The sequence below is a fragment of the Crinia signifera genome, chromosome 1 (genome assembly GCF_055691185.1).
Source record: "Crinia signifera chromosome 1, ASM5569118v1, whole genome shotgun sequence".
NCBI lineage: Eukaryota > Metazoa > Chordata > Amphibia > Anura > Myobatrachidae > Crinia > Crinia signifera.
The window spans coordinates 5,420,056-5,441,612 of NC_139217.1; the positions used below are offsets into that span (position 1 = coordinate 5,420,056).

A 21,557-nucleotide genomic window follows, 5' to 3' on the forward strand; every position below is an offset into this window, starting at 1 on the left:
CACGTACCTCGCATACCTCGCATACCTCACGTACCTCGCATACCTCGCATACCTCACGTACCTCGCATACCTCGCATACCTCACTTACCTCATGTACCTCGCATACCTCACGTACCTCGCATACCTCACATACCTCGCTTACCTCACGTACCTCGCGTACCTCGAATACCTCACGTACCTCGCATACCTCACGTACCTCACGTACCTCGCATACCTCATGTACCTCGCGTACCTCACGCACCTCGCATACCTCGCATACCTCACATACCTCGCATACCTCACGTACCTCGCATACCTCGCATACCTCACGTACCTCGCATACCTCACGTACCTCGCATACCTCACATACCTCGCATACCTCACGTACCTCGCATACCTCACGTACCTCGCATACCTCACGTACCTCGCATACCTCACGTACCTCGCATACTAAGGGGAAATGGGGCGTTAGTAAGGGGAAAGGGGGCATGACCAAGGGGACCATGCCCACTTTCCGAATGTTTACTGGCATCAGACCATATACCCGGGGCCCCAGAATGACCCGAGTATATTGCTAGCGGCACTCCCCCGCTTCCTGCGCCCCCTTAGCCTTCTAAAGCTGCCCATTGTCCTGTAATGGTGGGTAGCATCCCTCCCGACACTCACGATTTCAGCGGGACAGTCCCGATTACCGGGTCCTGTCCTGCTGTCCCACCCGCGGCCGGAGGTGTCCCGCTGCGGGGGGGCAGTTGGGAGCCCCCCCAATTTAACGGGGACGCGGCTCATTTGCATAAGCCGCGGCCCTCATTTACATAAGCCGTGCCCCCTTTGCGCGAGTGTCCCTATTTCTGCAGCTACAAAATTGGGAGGTATGGGGTAGTGTCTAGATCCCCTTCAGTTTTGACAATTTTCCCATCATGCCCTGGGTCCACATATACCTGGAGGGGGGATGTATATCTGTAGCAAGCCGCCGTGCAGGAAGCGTGTGAGTGTAGCGAGCCCGCGAGGGTACTATGCAGACAGATAACCTACACCTACATGAGCAGCAGCCCACGGAAATCAATGTGATTATTAAAAGCCATGGCAACACACATACACAAGAGAGGAGAAATGAAATCACCCCCTTTATTAAATCCCTCATCATCATCATCACCACCAGTGAGGAGCATGTGTGTGTCTGGCTGCACATCAGACATCCGGCCACAAGGGGGAGCAGCTCCCCGTACACCGCACCGCAGCCCGCACGTCGCTAGAGGCACAGCGTGATATATTGTCCTTAGTGCGGGAGCCATGTTTGTATGGCCTTTCCGGGTATACCCTGCGTGTCTGGTCTCCAGTATAATGGCCGCTGCCGTCTGGCTGTAGAGGAGACGCAGAATGGGACAGAAGACAGAGCCGGCAGCAGCAGCGCAGTAAGTGACAGGTGATGTCCTCCCGGCTGCCCCCAGCTGCCCTCAGCCTCAAGCAGGTAATAATGTGCCACTGATCATGTGTTATACAGTGGCAGGGTGCCCTGCGGGGTGTTATACAGGGGCAGGGTGCCCTGCGGGGTGTTATACAGGGGCAGGGTGTTATACAGGGGCAGTGTGCCCTGCGGGGTGTTATACAGGGGCAGTGTGCCCTGCGGGGTGTTATACAGGGGCAGGGTGCCCTGCGGGGTGTTATACAGGGGCAGGGTGCCCTGCGGGGTGTTATACAGGGGCAGCGTGCCCTGCGGGGTGTTATACAGGGGCAGCGTGCCCTGCGGGGTGTTATACAGGGGCAGCGTGCTCTGCGGGGTGTTATACAGGGGCAGCGTGCTCTGTGTGGTGTTATACAGGGGCAGCGTGCCCTGCGGGTGTTATACAGGGGCAGCGTGCCCTGTGGGGTGTTATACAGGGTGTTATACAGGGGCAGTGTGCCCTGCGGGTGTTATACAGGGGCAGCGTGCCCTGCGGGGTATTATACAGGGTGTTATACAGGGGCAGTGTGCCCTGCGGGTGTTATACAGGGGCAGCGTGCCCTGCGGGGTATTATACAGGGTGTTATACAGGGGCAGTGTGCCCTGCGGGTGTTATACAGGGGCAGCGTGCCCTGCGGGGTGTTATACAGGGGCAGGGTGCCCTGCGGGGTGTTATACAGGGGCAGGGTGCCCTGCGGGGTGTTATACATGGGCAGGGTGCCCTGCGGGGTGTTATACAGGGGCAGGGTGCCCTGCGGGGTGTTATACAGGGGCAGCGTGCCCTGTGGGGTGTTATACAGGGGCAGCGTGCCCTGTGGGGTGTTATACAGGGGCAGCGTGCCCTGCGGGGTGTTATACAGGGGCAGGGTGCCCTGCGGGGTGTTATACAGGGGCAGGGTGTTATACAGGGGCAGTGTGCCCTTCGAGGTGTTATACAGGGGCAGGGTGTTATACAGGGGCAGTGTGCCCTGCGGGGTGTTATACAGGGGCAGCGTGCTCTGTGTGGTGTTATACAGGGGCAGCGTGCTCTGCGGGTGTTATACAGGGGCAGCGTGCCCTGCAGGGTGTTATACAGGGGCAGCGTGCCCTGCGGGTGTTATACAGGGGCAGCGTGCCCTGCGGGGTGTTATACAGGGGCAGCGTGCCCTGCGGGGTGTTATACAGGGGCAGCGTGCCCTGCGGGGTGTTATACAGGGGCAGCGTGCCCTGCGGGGTGTTATACAGGGGCAGCGTGCCCTGCGGGGTGTTATACAGGGGCAGCGTGCCCTGCGGGGTGTTATACAGGGGCAGCGTGCCCTGCGGGGTGTTATACAGGGGCAGGGTGCCCTGTGTGGTGTTATACAGGGGCAGGGTGCCCTGCGGGGTGTTATACAGGGGCAGGGTGTTATACAGGGGCAGTGTGCCCTTCGGGGTGTTATACAGGGGCAGTGTGCCCTTCGGGGTGTTATACAGGGGCAGCGTGCTCTGTGGGGTGTTATACAGGGGCGGCGTGCTCTGTGGGGTGTTATACAGGGGCGGCGTGCTCTGTGTGGTGTTATACAGGGGCGGCGTGCTCTGCGGGTGTTATACAGGGGCAGCGTGCCCTGCAGGGTGTTATACAGGGGCAGCGTGCCCTGCGGGTGTTATACAGGGGCAGCGTGCCCTGCGGGGTGTTATACAGGGGCAGCGTGCCCTGCGGGGTGTTATACAGGGGCAGCGTGCCCTGCGGGGTGTTATACAGGGGCAGCGTGCCCTGCGGGGTGTTATACAGGGGCAGCGTGCCCTGCGGGGTGTTATACAGGGGCAGCGTGCCCTGCGGGGTGTTATACAGGGGCAGCGTGCCCTGTGTGGTGTTATACAGGGGCAGGGTGCCCTCCGGGGTGTTATACAGGGGCAGGGTGTTATACAGGGGCAGTGTGCCCTTCGGGGTGTTATACAGGGGCAGTGTGCCCTTCGGGGTGTTATACAGGGGCAGCGTGCTCTGTGGGGTGTTATACAGGGGCGGCGTGCTCTGTGGGGTGTTATACAGGGGCGGCGTGCTCTGTGGGGTGTTATACAGGGGCGGCGTGCCCTTCGGGGTGTTATACAGGGGCAGGGTGCCCTGCGGGGTGTTATACAGGGGCAGGGTGTTATACAGGGGCAGTGTGCCCTTCGTGGTGTTATACAGGGGCAGTGTGCCCTTCGGGGTGTTATACATGGGCAGCGTGCTCTGTGGGGTGTTATACAGGGGCGGCGTGCTCTGTGGGGTGTTATACAGGGGCGGCGTGCTCTGTGGGGTGTTATACAGGGGCGGTGTGCCCTATGGGGTGTTATACAGGGGCGGCGTGTTCTGTGGGGTGTTATACAGGGGCAGCGTGCTCTGGGGTGTTATACAGGGGCAGCGTGCTCTGGGGTGTTATACAGGGGCAGCGTGCTCTGTGGGGTGTTATACAGGGGCAGCGTGTTCTGTGGGGTGTAATACAGGGGCAGCGTGCCCTACGGGTGTTATACAGGGGCAGTGTGCCCTGCGGGGTGTTATACAGGGGCAGCGTGCTCTGCAGGGTGTTATACAGGGGCGGCGTGCTCTGTGGGGTGTTATACAGGGGCGGCGTGCTCTGTGGGGTGTTATACAGGGGCGGCGTGCTCTGTGGGGTGTTATACAGGGGCGGTGTGCCCTATGGGGTGTTATACAGGGGCGGCGTGTTCTGTGGGGTGTTATACAGGGGCAGCGTGCTCTGGGGTGTTATACAGGGGCAGCGTGTTCTGTGGGGTGTTATACAGGGGCAGCGTGCTCTGTGGGGTGTTATACAGGGGCGGCGTGCTCTGGGGTGTTATACAGGGGCAGCGTGTTCTGTGGGGTGTTATACAGGGGCGGCGTGCCCTACGGGTGTTATACAGGGGCAGCGTGCCCTGCATGGTGTTATACAGGGGCAGCGTGCCCTGCGGGGTGTTATACAGGGGCAGCGTGCCCTGCGGGGTGTTATACAGGGGCAGCGTGCCCTGTGGGGTGTTATACAGGGGCAGCGTGCCCTACGGGTGTTATACAGGGGCAGTGTGCCCTGCGGGGTGTTATACAGGGGCAGCGTGCTCTGTGTGGTGTTATACAGGGGCAGCGTGCTCTGCGGGTGTTATACAGGGGCAGCGTGCCCTGCATGGTGTTATACAGGGGCAGCGTGCCCTGCGGGGTGTTATACAGGGGCAGCGTGCTCTGCGGGGTGTTATACAGGGGCAGCGTGCCCTGTGGGGTGTTATACAGGGGCAGGGTGTTATACAGGGGCAGCGTGCCCTGCGGGGTGTTATACAGGGGCAGCGTGCCCTGTGGGGTGTTATACAGGGGCAGCGTGCCCTGCGGGGTGTTATTCAGGGGCAGCGTGCCCTGCGGGGTGTTAAACAGGGGCAGGGTGCCCTGCGGGGTGTTATACAGGGGCAGGGTGTTATACAGGGGCAGTGTGCCCTTCGGGGTGTTATACAGGGGCAGCATGCTCTGTGGGGTGTTATACAGGGGTGGCGTGCCCTTCGGGGTGTTATACAGGGGCGGCGTGCCCTTCGGGGTGTTATACAGGGGCAGGGTGCCCTGCGGGGTGTTATACAGGGGCAGGGTGTTATACAGGGGCAGTGTGCCCTTCGGGGTGTTATACAGGGGCAGTGTGCCCTTCGGGGTGTTATACATGGGCAGCGTGCTCTGTGGGGTGTTATACAGGGGCGGCGTGCTCTGTGGGGTGTTATACAGGGGCGGCGTGCTCTGCGGGGTGTTATACAGGGGCGGTGTGCCCTATGGGGTGTTATACAGGGGCGGCGTGTTCTGTGGGGTGTTATACAGGGGCAGCGTGCTCTGGGGTGTTATACAGGGGCAGCGTGCTCTGTGGGGTGTTATACAGGGGCAGCGTGTTCTGTGTGGTGTTATACAGGGGCAGCGTGCCCTACGGGTGTTATACAGGGGCAGTGTGCCCTGCGGGGTGTTATACAGGGGCAGCGTGCTCTGCGGGTGTTATACAGGGGCAGCGTGCCCTGCGGGTCGTTATACAGGGGCAGCGTGCTCTGTGTGGTGTTATACAGGGGCAGCGTGCTCTGCGGGTGTTATACAGGGGCGGCGTGTTCTGTGGGGTGTTATACAGGGGCGGCGTGCCCTGCGGGTGTTATACAGGGGCAGCGTGCCCTGCGGGGTGTTATACAGGGGCAGCGTGCCCTGTGGGGTGTTATACAGGGGCAGCGTGCCCTGTGGGGTGTTATACAGGGGCAGCGTGCCCTGCGGGGTGTTATTCAGGGGCAGCGTGCCCTGCGGGGTGTTATACAGGGGCAGGGTGTTATACAGGGGCAGTGTGCCCCTCGGGGTGTTATACATCGGCAGTGTGCCCTTCGGGGTGTTATACATCGGCAGTGTGCCCTTCGGGGTGTTACACAGGGGCAGGGTGTTATACAGGGGCAGTGTGCCCTTCGGGGTGTTATACAGGGGCAGTGTGCCCTTTGGGGTGTTATACATGGGCAGCGTGCTCTGTGGGGTGTTATACAGGGGCGGCGTGCTCTGCGGGGTGTTATACAGGGGCGGTGTGCCCTATGGGGTGTTATACAGGGGCGGCGTGTTCTGTGGGGTGTTATACAGGGGCAGCGTGCTCTGTGGGGTGTTATACAGGGGCGGCGTGCTCTGTGGGGTGTTATACAGGGGCGGCGTGCCCTTCGGGGTGTTATACAGGGGCAGGGTGCCCTGCGGGGTGTTATACAGGGGCAGGGTGTTATACAGGGGCAGTGTGCCCTTCGGGGTGTTATACTGGGGCAGTGTGCCCTTTGGGGTGTTATACATGGGCAGCGTGCTCTGTGGGGTGTTATACAGGGGCGGCGTGCTCTGTGGGGTGTTATACAGGGGCGGCGTGCTCTGTGGGGTGTTATACAGGGGCGGCGTGCTCTGCGGGGTGTTATACAGGGGCGGTGTGCCGAATGGGGTGTTATACAGGGGCGGCTTGTTCTGTGGGGTGTTATACAGGGGCAGCGTGCCCTGCGGGGTGTTATACAGGGGCAGCGTGCTCTGTGGGGTGTTATACAGGGGCAGCGTGTTCTGTGGGGTGTTATACAGGGGCAGCGTGCCCTACGGGTGTTATACAGGGGCAGCGTGCTCTTCGGGGTGTTATACAGGGGCAGCGTGCCCTGCGGGGTGTTATACAGGGGCAGCGTGCCCTGCGGGGTGTTATACAGGGGCAGCGTGCCCTGCGGGGTGTTATACAGGGGCAGCGTGCCCTGCGGGGTGTTATACAGGGGCAGCGTGCCCTGCGGGGTGTTATACAGGGGCAGCGTGCTCTGTGGGGTGGTTCTGTTATACAGGGGGCGCTGTGCTCTGCCTGGTTCTGTTATACAGGGGGCGCTGTGCTCTGCCTGGTTCTGTTATACAGGGGGCGCTGTGCTCTGCTGGGTTTTGTTATACATTGGGTGCTGTGCTCTGCCGGGTTCTGTTATACAGGGGGCGCTGTGCTAAGCTTGGTGCAGTTATACAGGGGGGGCGCTTTGCTTTGCCCGTGTTCTTATATACAGGGGGCGCTTGGTTCTGTTATACAGGGGGCGCTGTGCTCAGCCGGGTTCTGTTATACAGGGGCGCTGTGCTCTGCCGGGTCCTGTTATACAGGGGGCGCTGTGCTCTGCCTGGTTCTGTTATACAGGGGGCGCTGTGCTCTGCCTGGTTCTGTTATACAGGGGGCGCTGTGCTCTGCCGGGTCCTGTTATACAGGGGACGCTGTGCTCTGCCGGGTTCTGTTATACAGGAAGCGCTGTGCTCTGCCGGGTTATGTTATACAGGGGGTGCTGTACTCTGCCGGGTCATGTTATACAGGGGGCGCTGTGCTCTGCCGGGTCCTGTTATACAGGGGGCGCTGTGCTCTGCCGGGTCCTGTTATACAGGGGGCGCTGTGCTCTGCCGGGTCCTGTTATACAGGGGGCGCTGTGCTCTGCCTGTTTCTGTTATATAGGGGGCGCTGTGCTCTGCCTGGTTCTGTTATACAGGGGGCGCTGTGCTCTGCCGGGTTGCAATATACGGGGGGTGCTGTGCTCTGCCGGGTTATGTTATACAGAGGGCGCTGTGCTCTGCCGGGTTATGTTATACAGGGGGCGCTGTCCCCTGCCGGGTTCTGTTATACAGGGGGCGCTGTGCTCTGCCGGGTTCTGTTATACAGGGGGCGATGTGTTCTGCCTGGTTCTGTTATATAGGGGGCGCTGTGCTCTGCCTGGTTCTGTTATACAGGGGGCGCTGTGCTCTGCCGGGTTGTAATATACAGGGGGTGCTGTGCTCTGCCGGGTTATGTTATACAGGGGGCGCTGTGCTCTGCCGGGTTATGTTATACAGGGGGCGCTGTGCTCGGCCTGGTTCTGTTATACAGGTGGCGCTGTGCTCTGCCGGGTTCTGTTATACAGGATGCGCTGTGCTCAGCCTGGTTCTGTTATACAGGGGGCGCTGTGCTCTGTCTGGTTCTGTTAAACAGGGGGCGCTGTGGGGTGTTATACAGGGGCGGCATGCTCTGTGGGGTGTTATACAGGGGCGGCGTGCTCTGCGGGGTGTTATACAGGGGCAGCGTGCCCTGTGGGGTGTTATACAGGGGCAGCGTGCTCTGGGGTGTTATACAGGGGCAGCGTGCCCTGCGAGGTGTTATACAGGGGCAGCGTGCCCTGCGGGGTGTTATACAGGGGCAGCGTGCCCTGCGGGGTGTTATACAGGGGCAGCGTGCCCTGCGGGGTGTTATACAGGGGCAGCGTGCTCTGTGGGGTGTTATACAAGGGCAGCGTGCTCTGTGGGGTGTTATACAGGGGCAGCGTGCTCTGCGGGGTGTTATACAGGGGCGGCGTGTTCTGTGGGGTGTTATACAGGGGCGGCGTGTTCTGTGGGGTGTTATACAGGGGCAGCGTGCCCTACGGGTGTTATACAGGGGCAGCGTGCTCTTCGGGGTGTTATACAGGGGCAGCGTGCTCTGTGGGGTGTTATACAGGGGGCGCTGTGCTCTGCCGGGTTCTGTTATACAGGTGTTGCTGTGCTCAGCCTGGTTCTGTTATACAGGGGGCGCTGTGCTCTGCCGTGTTCTGTTTTACAGGGGGCGCTGGGTTCTGATATACAGGGGAAGCTGTGCTCTGCCGGGTTCTGTTATACAGGGGGCGCTGTGCTCTGCTTGGTGCAGTTATACAGGGGGCGCTTTGCTCTGCCGGTTCAGTTATACAGGGGGCGCTGTGCTCTGCCGGGTTCTATTACACAGGGGGTGCTGTGCTCTGCCGGGTTTTGTTATACAGGGGGCGCTGTGCTCTGCCGGGTTCTGTTATACAGGGGGCACTGTCCTCGTTCGTGTTCTGTTATACAGGGGGCGCTGTGCTCTGCCGGGTTCTGTTATACAGGGGGCGCTGTCCTCGTTCGTGTTCTGTTATACAGGGGGCGCTGTGCTCAGCCTGGTTCTGTTATACAGGGGGCGCTGTGCTCTGCCTGGTTCTGTTATACAGGGGGCGCTGTGCTCTGCCTTGTTCTGTTATACAGGGGGCGCTGTGCTCTGCCCGGTTCTGTTATACAGTGGGCGCTGTGCTCTGCCGGGTCCTGTTATACAGGGGGCGCTGTGCTCTGCCTGGTCCTTTTATACAGGGGGCGCTGTCCCCTGCCGGGTTCTGTTATACAGGGGGCGCTGTGCTCTGCCTGGTTCTGTTATACAGGGGGCGCTGTCCCCTGCCGGGTTATGTTATACAGGGGGCGCTGTGCTCTGCCGGGTTATGTTATACAGGGGGCGCTGTTCTCGTTCGGGTTCTGTTATACAGTTGGTGCTGGGTTTTGTTATACAGGGGGCGCTGTGCTCTGCCGGGTTCTGTTATACAGGGGGCGCTGTGCTCTGCCGGGTCCTGTTATACAGGGGGCGCTGTCCCCTGCCGGGTTCTGTTATACAGGGGGCGCTGTCCCCTGCCGGGTTCTGTTATACAGGGGGCGCTGTGCTCTGCTGGGTTCTGTTTTACAGGGGGCGCTGTGCTCTGCTGGGTTCTGATATACAGGGGGTGCTGTGCTCTGCTTGGTGCTGTTATACAGGGGGCGCTTTGCTCTGCCGGTTCAGTTATACAGGGGGCGCTTTGCTCTGCCGGTTCAGTTATACAGGGGGCGCTGTGCTCTGCCGGGTTTTGTTATACAGGGGGCGCTGTGCTCTGCCGGGTTTTGTTATACAGGGGGTGCTGTGTTCTGCCGGGTTTTGTTATACAGGGGGTGCTGTGCTCTGCCGGATTCTGTTATACAGGGGGCGCTGTGCTCTGCTTGGTGCAGTTATACAGGGGGGCGCTTTGCTCTGCCCATGTTCTTATATACAGGGGGCGCTTGGTTCTGTTATACAGGGGGCGCTGTGCTCAGCCTGGTTCTGTTATACAGGGGGCGCTGTGCTCTGCCGGGTTATGTTATACAGGGGGCGCTGTGCTCTGCCGGGTCCTGTTATACAGGGGGCGCTGTGCTCTGCCGGGTCCTGTTATACAGGGGGCGCTGTGCTCTGCCGGGTCCTGTTATACAGGGGGCGCTGTGCTCTGCCGGGTCCTGTTATACAGGGGGCGCTGTGCTCTGCCTGGTTCTGTTATACAGGGGGCGCTGTGCTCTGCCTGGTTCTGTTATACAGGGGGCGCTGTGCTCTGCCTGGTTCTGTTATATAGGGGGCGCTGTGCTCTGCCTGGTTCTGTTATATAGGGGGCGCTGTGCTCTGCATGGTTCTGTTATACAGGAGGCGCTGTGCTTTGCCTGGTTCTGTTATACAGGGGGCGCTGTGCTCTGCCTGGTCCTGTTATATAGGGGGCGCTGTGCTCTGCCGGGTTGTACTATACAGGGGGTGCTGTGCTCTGCCGGGTTCTGTTATACAGGGGGCGCTGTCCCCTGCCGGGTTCTGTTACATAGGTGGCGCTGTGCTCTGCCGGGTTCTGTTATACAGGGGGCGCTGTGCTCTGCCGGGTTATGTTATACAGGGGGCGCTGTGCTCTGCCGGGTTATGTTATACAGGGGGCGCTGTTCTCTGCCGGGTTCTGTTATACAGGGGGCGCTGTCCCCTGCCGGGTTCTGTTATACAGGGGGCGCTGTCCCCTGCCGGGTTCTGTTACATAGGTGGCGCTGTGCTCTGCCGGGTTCTGTTATACAGGGGGCGCTGTGCTCTGCCGGGTTATGTTATACAGGGGGCGCTGTGCTCTGCCGGGTTATGTTATACAGGGGGCGCTGTTCTCTGCCGGGTTCTGTTATACAGGGGGCGCTGTCCCCTGCCGGGTTCTGTTATACAGGGGGCGCTGTCCCCTGCCGGGTTCTGTTATACAGGGGGCGCTGTCCCCTGCCGGGTTCTGTTATACAGGGGGCGCTGTCCCCTGCCTGAGTCTGTTTTACAGGGGGCGCTGTGCTCTGCTGGGTTCTGATATACAGGGGAAGCTGTGCTCTGCCGGGTTCTGTTATACAGGGGGCGCTGTGCTCTGCCGGGTTTTGTTATACAGGGGGTGCTGTGCTCTGCCGGGTTTTGTTATACAGGGGGTGCTGTGCTCTGCCGGGTTCTGTTATACAGGGGGCGCTGTGCTCTGCTTGGTGCAGTTATACAGGGGGGCGCTTTGCTCTGCCCGTGTTCTTATATACAGGGGGCGCTTGGTTCTGTTATACAGGGGGCGCTGTGCTCAGCCGGGTTCTGTTATACAGGGGGCGCTGTGCTCTGCCGGGTCCTGTTATACAGGGGGCGCTGTGCTCTGCCTGGTTCTGTTATACAGGGGGCGCTGTGCTCAGCCTGGTTCTGTTATACTGGGGGCGCTGTGCTCTGCCGGGTCCTGTTATACAGGGGGCGCTGTGCTCAGCCTGGTTCTGTTATACAGGGGGCGCTGTGCTCTGCCGGGTCCTGTTATACAGGGGGCGCTATGCTCTGCCTGGTTCTGTTATACAGGGGGCGCTGTCCCCTGCCGGGTTATGTTATACAGGGGGCGCTGTCCCCTGCCGGGTTATGTTATACAGGGGGCGCTGTGCTCTGCCGGGTTATGTTATACAGGGGGCGCTGTGCTCTGCCGGGTTATGTTATACAGGGGGCGCTGTGCTCTGCCGGGTCCTGTTATACAGGGGGCGCTGTGCTCTGCCGAGTCCTGTTATACGGGGGGCGCTGTGCTCTGCCTGTTTCTGTCATATAGGGGGCGCTGTGCTCTGCCTGGTTCTGTTATACAGGGGGCGCTGTGCTCTGCCGGGTTGTAATATACAGGGGGTGCTGTGCTCTTCCGGGTTATGTTATACAGGGGGCGCTGTGCTCTGCCGGGTTATGTTATACAGGGGGCGCTGTCCCCTGCCGGGTTCTGTTATACAGGGGGCGCTGTGCTCTGCCGGGTTATGTTATACAGGGAGCGCTGTGCTCTGCCGGGTTATGTTATACAGGGAGCGCTGTGCTCAGCCTGGTTCTGTTATACAGGGGGCGCTGTGCTCAGCCTGGTTCTGTTATACAGGGGGCGCTGTGCTCTGTCTGGTTCTGTTATACAGGGGGCGCTGTGCTCTGCTTGGTGCAGTTATACAGGGGGTGCTTTGCTCTGCCGGTTCAGTTATACAGGGGGCGCTGTGCTCTGCCAGGTTCTATTATACAGGGGGCGCTGTGCTCTGCCGTGTTTTGTTATACAGGGGGTGCTGTGCTCTGCCGGGTTATGTTATACAGGGGGCGCTGTGCTCTGCCTGGTTCTGTTATACAGGTGGCGCTGTACTCTGCCGGGTTCTGTTATACAGGATGCGCTGTGCTCAGCCTGGTTCTGTTATACAGGGGGCGCTGTGCTCTGTCTGGTTCTGTTATACAGGGGGCGCTGTGCTCTGCTTGGTGCAGTTATACAGGGGGTGCTTTGCTCTGCCGGTTCAGTTATACAGGGGGCGCTGTGCTCTGCCAGGTTCTATTATACAGGGGGCGCTGTGCTCTGCCGTGTTTTGTTATACAGGGGGTGCTGTGCTCTGCTTGGTGCAGTTATACAGGGGGCGCTTTGCTCTGCCCGTGTTCTTATATACAGGGGGCGCTGGTTTCTGTTATACAGGGGGCGCTGTGCTTTGCCGGTTTCTGTTATACAGGGGGCGTTGTGCTCTGCTGGTGTTATACAGGGGCCGCTGTGCTCTGCCGGGTGTTATACAGGGGGCGCTGTGCTCAGCCTGGTTCTGTTATACAGGGGGCGCTGTGCTCAGCCTGGTTCTGTTATACAGGGGGCGCTGTGCTCAGCCTGGTTCTGTTATACAGGTGATGCTGTGCTCTGCCGGGTTCTGTTATACAGGGGGCGCTGTGCTCTGCCAGGTTCTGTTATACAGGGGCGCTGTGCTCTGCCGGGTGTTATACAGGGGGCGCTGTGCTCAGCCTGGTTCTGGTATACAGGGGGCGCTGTGCTCAGCCTGGTTCTGTTATACAGGTGATGCTGTGCTCTGCTGGGTTCTGTTATACAGGGGGCGCTGTGCTCTGCCGGGTTCTTTTATACAGGGGGTGCTGTGCTCTGCTGGGTTCTGTTATACAGGGGGCACTGTGCTCAGCCTTGTTCTGTTATACAGGGGTGCTGTGCTCAGCTGCGTTCTGTTATACAGGGGGTCACTGTGCTCTGCTGGGTGTTATAAAGGGGGCGCTGTGCTCAGCCTGGTTTTGTTATACAGGGGGTGCTGTGCTCTGCCGGGTTCTGTTGTACAGGGGGCGCTGTGCTCTGCCGGGTTCTGTTGTACAGGGGGCGCTGTGCTCTGCCGGGTTCTGTTGTACAGGGGGCGCTGTGCTCTGCCGGGTTCTGTTGTACAGGGGGCGCTGTGCTCCGCCGGGTCCTGTTGTACAGGGGGTGCTGTGCCCTGCCGGGTCCTGTTGTGCAGGGGGCCCTGTGCTCCGCCGGGTCCTGTTGTGCAGGGGGCCCTGTGCTCCGCCGGGTCCTGTTGTGCAGGGGGCCCTGTGCTCCGCCGGGTCCTGTTGTGCAGGGGGCCCTGTGCTCCGCCGGGTCCTGTTGTGCAGGGGGCCCTGTGCTCCGCCGGGTCCTGTTGTGCAGGGGGCCCTGTGCTCCGCCGGGTCCTGTTGTGCAGGGGGCCCTGTGCTCCGCCGGGTCCTGTTGTGCAGGGGGCCCTGTGCTCTGCCGGGTCCCCTACCTCACTGGTACCTACTGCCCCCCCTGCCTTGCTGCCTCCCACTGTTCCCCCAGCCTCACCGTTACCTACTGCCCCTCCCCTGCCTTGCTGCCTCCCACTGTTCCCCCAGCCTCACCTACTGGTACCTACTGCCCCCCCCTGCCTTGCTGCCTCCCACTGTTCCCCCAGCCTCACCTACTGGTACCTACTGCCCCCCCTGCCTTGCTGCCTCCCACTGTTCCCCCAGCCTCACCATTACCTACTGCCCCCCCTGCCTTGCTGCCTCCCACTGTTCCCCCAGCCTCACCTACTGGTACCTACTGCCCCCCTGCCTTGCTGCCTCCCACTGTTCCCCCAGCCTCACTGGTACCTACTTCCCCCCCTGCCTTGCTGCCTCCCACTGTTCCCCCAGCCTCACTGGTACCTACTGCCCCCTCTGTCTAGCTGCCACCTGCCGTGCCCCCTACCTCACTGGTACCTACTGCCCCCCTGCCTTGCTGCCTCCCGCCGTGCCCCCTACCTCACTGGTACCTACTGCCCCCCTGCCTTGCTGCCTCCCGCCATTCCCCCAGCCTCACTGGTACCTACTGCCCCCCTGCCTTGCTGCCTCCCGCCGTGCCCCCTACCTCACTGGTACCTACTGCCCCCCTGCCTTGCTGCCTCCCGCCATTCCCCCAGCCTCACTGGTACCTACTGCCCCCCTGCCTTGCTGCCTCCCGCCGTGCCCCCTACCTCACTGGTACCTACTGCCCCCCTGCCTTGCTGCCTCCCGCCATTCCCCCAGCCTCACTGGTACCTACTGCCCCCCTGCCTTGCTGCCTCCCGCCGTTCCCCCAGCCTCACCGGTACCTACTGCCCCCTGCCTTGCTGCCTCCCACCGTTCCCCCAGCCTCACCGGTACCTACTGCCCCCTCTGTCTTGCTGCCACCCGCCGTGTCCCCAGCCTCACTGGTACCTACTGCCACCCACCGTGCCCCCAGCCTCACTGCTACCCACCGCGCCTCCTGCCAGTAGAGGCCTCTGACCTGTGACATTGTGTCTCCAGTTCCTGCTCCGGCAGCAGGTGCTAGGTCTGTACAGGAGGATCCTGCGGGCAGTGCGGCTAATTCCTGATCCTGCCGACCGAAAGTACATGGAGGACTGGGTGAGAGGCGAGTTCAAGAGGAACAAAACCACCACTGATGAGGTGAGAGGGCGACAGCAAGTCCCTGGTTACTGAGGTCCTCTGACCTTCGCTGCTGCACAGGTGTACGCATTACACACAGATCACTAAGGGGTTGTGTTATACACAGGTGTACGCATTACACATATATCACTATGGGGTTGTGTTATACACAGGTGTACGCATTACACATATATCACTATGGGGTTGTGTTATACACAGGTGTACGCATTACACACAGATCACTAAGGGGTTGTGTTATACACAGGTGTACGCATTACACACACATCACTATGGGGTTGTGTTATACACAGGTGTACGCATAACACATATATCACTATGGGGTTGTGTTATACACAGGTGTACACATAACATATATATCACTATGGGGTTGTGTTATACACAGGTGTACGCATTACACATATATCACTATGGGGTTGTGTTATACACAGGTGTACGCATTACACATATATCACTATGGGGTTGTGTTATACACAGGTGTACGCATTACACATATATCACTATGGGGTTGTGTTATACACAGGTGTACGCATAACACATATATCACTATGGGGTTGTGTTATACACAGGTGTACACATAACATATATATCACTATGGGGTTGTGTTATACACAGGTGTACGCATTACACATATATCACTATGGGGTTGTGTTATACACAGGTGTACACATAACATATATATCACTATGGGGTTGTGTTATACACAGGTGTACACATAACATATATATCACTATGGGGTTGTGTTATACACAGGTGTACACATAACATATATATCACTATGGGGTTGTGTTATACACAGGTGTACACATTACACATATATCACTATGGGGTTGTGTTATACACAGGTGTACACATAACATATATATCACTATGGGGTTGTGTTATACACAGGTGTACACATAACATATATATCACTATGGGGTTGTGTTATACACAGGTGTACACATAACATATATATCACTATGGGGTTGTGTTATACACAGGTGTACGCATTACACATATATCACTATGGGGTTGTGTTATACACAGGTGTACGCATTACACATATATCACTATGGGGTTGTGTTATACACAGGTGTACGCATTACACATATATCACTATGGGGTTGTGTTATACACAGGTGTACGCATTTCACATATATCACTATGGGGTTGTGTTATACACAGGTGTACGCATTACACATATATCACTATCGGTTGTGTTATACACAGGTGTACGCATTACACATTTTTCAGTATGGGGTTGTGTTATACACAGGGGTACTTGTGTAGTTTCACGGCGCCACCGTGATACTTCCGGGTGTACGCTCGCCACGAAATATGTCCAAAAAAGTAACTTAACTCCATGCCAACATGGATAGTTCATACTTCCACTATCCATGATGGCATGGAGTTGATTTTAAATAGCGTGGCGAGCCCGCAGCGTGGGCGAGCGAAGCGAGCCCCGCAAGGGGACTCAGACGCAGAGACGGTGTCACTGTCTACTCTGGTAATACTATCACACTGCATCTGCCACATCCTCTGCAGTTCCTCCTCCTGCCTGGGGTGTCACTGTCTGCTCTTGTTATACTATCACACAAACCACAGGCAGGAGGAGAAACTGCACGGGATGTGGCAGATGCAGTGTGATAGTATAACCAGAGCAGACAGCGACACCACAGGCAGGAGGAGGAACTGCACAGGATGTGGCAGACGCAGTGGGATAGTATAACCAGAGCAGACAGTGCATCTGCCACATCCCGTGCAGTTTCTCCTCCTGCCTGTGGTTTGTGTGATAGTATAACCAGAGCAGACAGTGACACCCCAGGCAGGAGGAGGAACTGCAGAGGATGTGGCAGATGCAATGTGATAGTATAACCAGAGCAGACAGTGACACCCCAGGCAGGAGGAGGAACTGCAGAGGATATGGCAGATGCAGTGTGATAGTATTACCAGAGCAGACAGTGACACTCCAGGCAGGAGGAGGAACTGCACGGGATGTGGCAGATGCAGTGTGATAGTATAACCAGAGCAGACAGTGACACCACAGGCAGGAGGAGGAACTGCATGGGATGTGGCAGACGCAGTGTGATAGTATTACCAGAGTAGACAGTGACACCCCAGGCAGGAGGAGGAACTGCACGGGATGTGGCAGACACAGGGTGATAGTATAACCAGAGCAGACAGTGAAGCCACAGGCAGGAGGAGGAACTGCACGGGATGTGGCAGATGCAGTGTGATAGTATAACCAGAGCAGACAGCGACACCTCAGGCAGGAGGAACTGCACGGGATGTGGCAGACGCAGTGTGATAGTATAACCAGAGCAGACAGTGCATCTGCCACATCCTGTGCAGTTTCTCCTCCTGCCTGTGGTTTGTGTGATAGTATAACCAGAGCAGACAGTGACACCCCAGGCAGGAGGATGAACTGCAGAGGATGTGGCAGATGCAGTGTGATAGTGTAACCAGAGCAGACAGTGAAGCCACGGGCAGGAGGAGGAACTGCACGGGATGTGGCAGATGCAGTGTGATAGTATAACCAGAGCAGACAGCTACACCTCAGGCAGGAGGAGGAACTGCACGGGATGTTGTAGATGCAGGGTGATAGTATAACCAGAGCAGACAGTGACACCCCAGGCAGGAGGAGGAACTGCACGGGATGTGGCAGACACAGTGTGATAGTATAACCAGAGCAGACAGCGACACCCCAGGCAGGAGGAGGAACTGCACGGGATGTGGCAGATGCAGTATGATAGTATTACCAGAGCAGACAGTGACACCCCAGGCAGGAGGAGGAACTGCACGGGATGTGGCAGATGCAGTCTGATAGTATTACCAGAGTAGACAGCTACACCTCAGGCAGGAGGAGGAACTGCATGGGATGTGGCAGATGCAGTGTGATAGTATAACCAGAGCAGACAGCGACACCTCAGGCAGGAGGAGGAACTGCACGGGATGTGGCATACGCAGTGTGATAGTATAACCAGAGCAGACAGTGCATCTGCCACATCCTGTGCAGTTTCTCCTCCTGCCTGTGGTTTGTGTGATAGTATAACCAGAGCAGACAGTGACACCCCAGGCAGGAGGAGGAACTGCAGAGGATGTGGCAGATGCAGTGTGATAGTATAACCAGAGCAGACAGTGAAGCCACAGGCAGGAGGAGGAATTGCATGGGATGTGGCAGACACAGGGTGATAGTATAACCAGAGCAGACAGTGAAGCCACAGGCAGGAGGAGGAACTGCACGGGATGTGGCAGATGCAGTGTGATAGTATAACCAGAGCAGACAGCTACACCTCAGGCAGGAGGAGGAACTGCACGGGATGTGGCAGACGCAGTGGGATAGCATAACCAGAGCAGACAGTGCATCTGACACATCCTGTGCAGTTTCTCCTCCTGCCTGTGGTTTGTGTGATAGTATAACCAGAGCAGACAGTGACACCCCAGGCAGGAGGAGGAACTGCAGAGGATGTGGCAGATGCAGTGTGATAGTATAACCAGAGCAGACAGTGAAGCCACGGGCAGGAGGAGGAACTGCACGGGATGTGGCAGATGCAGTATGATAGTATTACCAGAGCAGACAGTGACACCCCAGGCAGGAGGAGGAAGTGCACGGGATGTGGCAGACACAGTGTGATCGTATTACCAGAGCAGACCGTGACACCACAGGCAGGAGCAGGAACTGCACGGGATGTGGCAGATGCAGTGTGATAGTATAACCAGAGCAGACAGTGACACCCCAGGCAGGAGCAGGAACTGCACGGGATGTGGCAGATGCAGTGTGATAGTATAACCAGAGCAGACAGCGACACCACAGGCAGGAGGAGGAACTGCACGGGATGTGGTAGATGCAGGGTGATAGTATAATCAGAGCAGACATTGACACCTCAGGCAGGAGGAGGAACTGCACGGGATGTGGTAGATGCAGAGTGGTAGTATAACCAGAGCAGACAGTGACACCCCAGGCAGGAGGAGGAACTGCACGGGATGTGGTAGATGCAGAGTGATAGTATAACCAGAGCAGACAGCGACACCACAGGCAGGAGGAGGAACTGCATGGGATGTGGTAGATGCAGTGTGATTGTATAACCAGAGCAGACAGCGACACCTCAGGCAGGAGGAGGAACTGCATGGGATGTGGTAGATGCAGAGTGATAGTATAACCAGAGCAGAAAGTGACACCCCAGGCAGGAGGAGGAACTGCACGGGATGTGGTAGATGCAGTGTGATTGTATAACCAGAGCAGACAGCGACACCACAGGCAGGAGGAGGAACTGCACGGGATGTGGTAGATGCAGTGCGATTGTATAACCAGAGCAGACAGTGACACCCCAGGCAGGAGGAGGAACTGCACAGGATGTGGTAGATGCAGAGTGATAGTATAACCAGAGCAGACAGCGAAACCACAGGCAGGAGGAGGAACTGCACGGGATGTGGTAGATGCAGTGTGATTGTATAACCAGAGCAGACAGAGACACCACAGGCAGGAGGAAGAACTGCACGGGATGTGGCAGACACAGTGTGCTAGTATAACTAGAGCAGACAGCGACACCACAGGCAGGAGGAGGAACTGCACGGGATGTGGCAGACGCAGTGTGATAGTATTACCAGAATAGACAGCGACACCACAGGCAGGTTGAGGAACTGCACGGGATGTGGTAGATGTAGTGTGATTGTATAACCAGAGCAGACAGTGACACCACAGGCAGGAGGAGGAACTGCACGGGATGTGGCAGACACAGTGTGATAGTATAACGAGAGCAGACAGCGACACCACAGGCAGGAGGAGGAACTGCACGGGATGTGGTAGATGCAGTGTGATTGTATAACCAGAGCAGACAGTGACACCACAGGCAGGAGGAGGAACTGCACGGGATGTGGCAGACACAGTGTGATAGTATAACGAGAGCAGACAGCTACACCTCAGGCAGGAGGAGGAACTGCATGGGATGTGGCAGATGCAGTGTGATAGTATAACCAGAGCAGACAGCGACACCCCAGGCAGGAGGAGGAACTGCACGGGATGTGGCAGACGCAGGGTGATAGTATAACTAGTGCAGACAGTGACACCACAGGCAGGAGGAGGAGCTGCACGGGATGTTGCAGATGCAGTGTGATAGTATAACCAGAGCAGACAGCGACACCACAGGCAGGAGGAGGAACTGCATGGGATGTGGTAGATGCATGGTGATAGTATAACCAGAGCAGACAGTGACACCCCAGGCAGGAGGAGGAACTGCACAGGATGTGGCAGACACAGTGTGATAGTATAACCAGAGCAGACAGTGACACCCCAGGCAGGAGGAGGAACTGCACGTGATGTGGCAGATGAAGTGTGATAGTATAACCAGAGCAGACAGCGACACCCCAGGCAGGAGGAGGAACTGCACGGGATGTGGCAGATGCAGTATGATAGTATTACCAGAGCAGACAGTGACCCCACAGGCAGGAGGAGGAACTGCACGGGATGTGGCAGACGCAGTGTGATAGTATTACCAGAGTAGACAGTGACACCTAAGGCAGGAGCTGGAACTGCACGGGATGTGGCAGATGCAGTGTGATAGTATAACCAGAGCAGACAGCGACACCACAGGCAGGAGGAGGAACTGCACGATATGTGGTAGATGCAGGGTGATAGTATAACCAGAGCAGACAGTGACACCCCAGGCAGGAGGAGGAACTGCACAGGATGTGGCAGACACAGTGTGATAGTATAACCCGAGCAGACAGTGACACCCCAGGAAGGAGGAGGAACTACACGGGATGTGGCAGATGAAGTGTGATAGTATAACCAGAGCAGACAGCGACACCTCAGGCAGGAAGAGGAACTGCACGGGATGTGGCAGACGCAGTGTGATAGTATTACCAGAGTAGACAGCGACACCACAGGCAGGAGGAGGAACTGCACGGGATGTGGCAGATGCAGTGTGATAGTATAACCATAGCAGACAGCTACACCTCAGGCAGGAGGAGTAACTGCACAGGATGTGGTAGATGCAGAGTGATAGTATAACCAGAACAGACCGTGACACCCCAGGCAGTAGGAGGAACTGCACAGGATGTGGTAGATGCAGTGTGATAGTATAACCAGAGCAGACAGTGATACCACAGGCAGGAGCAGGAACTGCACGGGATGTGGCAGATGCAGTATGATAGTATTACCAGAGCAGACAGTGACACCTCAGGCAGGAGGAGGAACTGCACGGGATGTTGTTTTGCACATATTGTTTGTAAGTGCTATTTCCTTCGAATCTGGTCATTAGGTCGACATGCATTTGGTCAACCACTAACTGTCAACATGTTAGGATGACACATGAAAGAAGTCGACATGGCTAAAGGCCCCCATACGCCAGAACATCCTATCGCAACGGGTTATGTGACTCATCATGTGCACGTCAACCTTTTTTTGTGTGTGGACCAATTTATGTGTCAGCCTTTTGACCACACTGTACTGAGTATGTCGACCTTTTTCACGTGTGCACTAAATAGTGGTTGACCTTTTTATTGTCGACCTGCCAACCACATCCCGACGTAGACCATGTGTGTCAGCACCTGCCTACCAATGAGACCCCAGTAGGGATGGAGCATAGATCGGCCGGGTGTCCTGGTAGTGTCTCACCACTGCTTCTTTCCCTCACAGGTCACAGTGCGAATGATGATCACTCAGGGACAGCGCCAGGTGCAGAGCTTGGAGACGTCCCTTCAGCTGGCTAAGTCCTAGAGCCATCCCCGGTATACAGCAGTGTGGGGGACTCGGTGACCCTGCTTCATTATACGTCTCTACCAAGCGGCCCTGCTATCCCAGGACTTCACGTGACATGTTACTGGCGGGGACCCTTATTGGCTGTGTCGTACTGCCGTGGCCTGGACTCTATAAGCCGGAGACTTGTGGCAGGTGCCGGGACTATTACAGCAGGTTCCTGTAACTGAGGGAGCGCTGCGGAATAAAACCGTTATCATCGGTCTCATTGTGTCTC

General features: G+C 57.4%; 1 protein-coding gene across 2 annotated transcripts; it reads left to right on the top strand.

Annotated features, from left to right (window-relative positions):
* The first annotated feature begins 1,257 nt into the window (after nucleotides 1-1,257).
* Nucleotides 1,258-21,548, top strand: LYRM2 (LYR motif containing 2). Of its 2 annotated transcripts, none has more exons than XM_083155515.1 (3): nucleotides 1,258-1,391; nucleotides 14,464-14,604; nucleotides 21,221-21,548. In XM_083155515.1, the coding sequence occupies exons 1-3, from the start codon at nucleotides 1,278-1,280 to the stop codon at nucleotides 21,299-21,301; spliced, it is 336 nt and encodes a 111-aa protein (XP_083011641.1). In that variant the 5' UTR covers nucleotides 1,258-1,277; the 3' UTR covers nucleotides 21,302-21,548. The 2 variants fall into 2 exon arrangements, with proteins under 2 accessions (XP_083011641.1, XP_083011642.1); XM_083155516.1 differs by having other exon boundaries at nucleotides 1,290-1,447.
* Nucleotides 21,549-21,557: the final 9 nt, after the last annotated feature.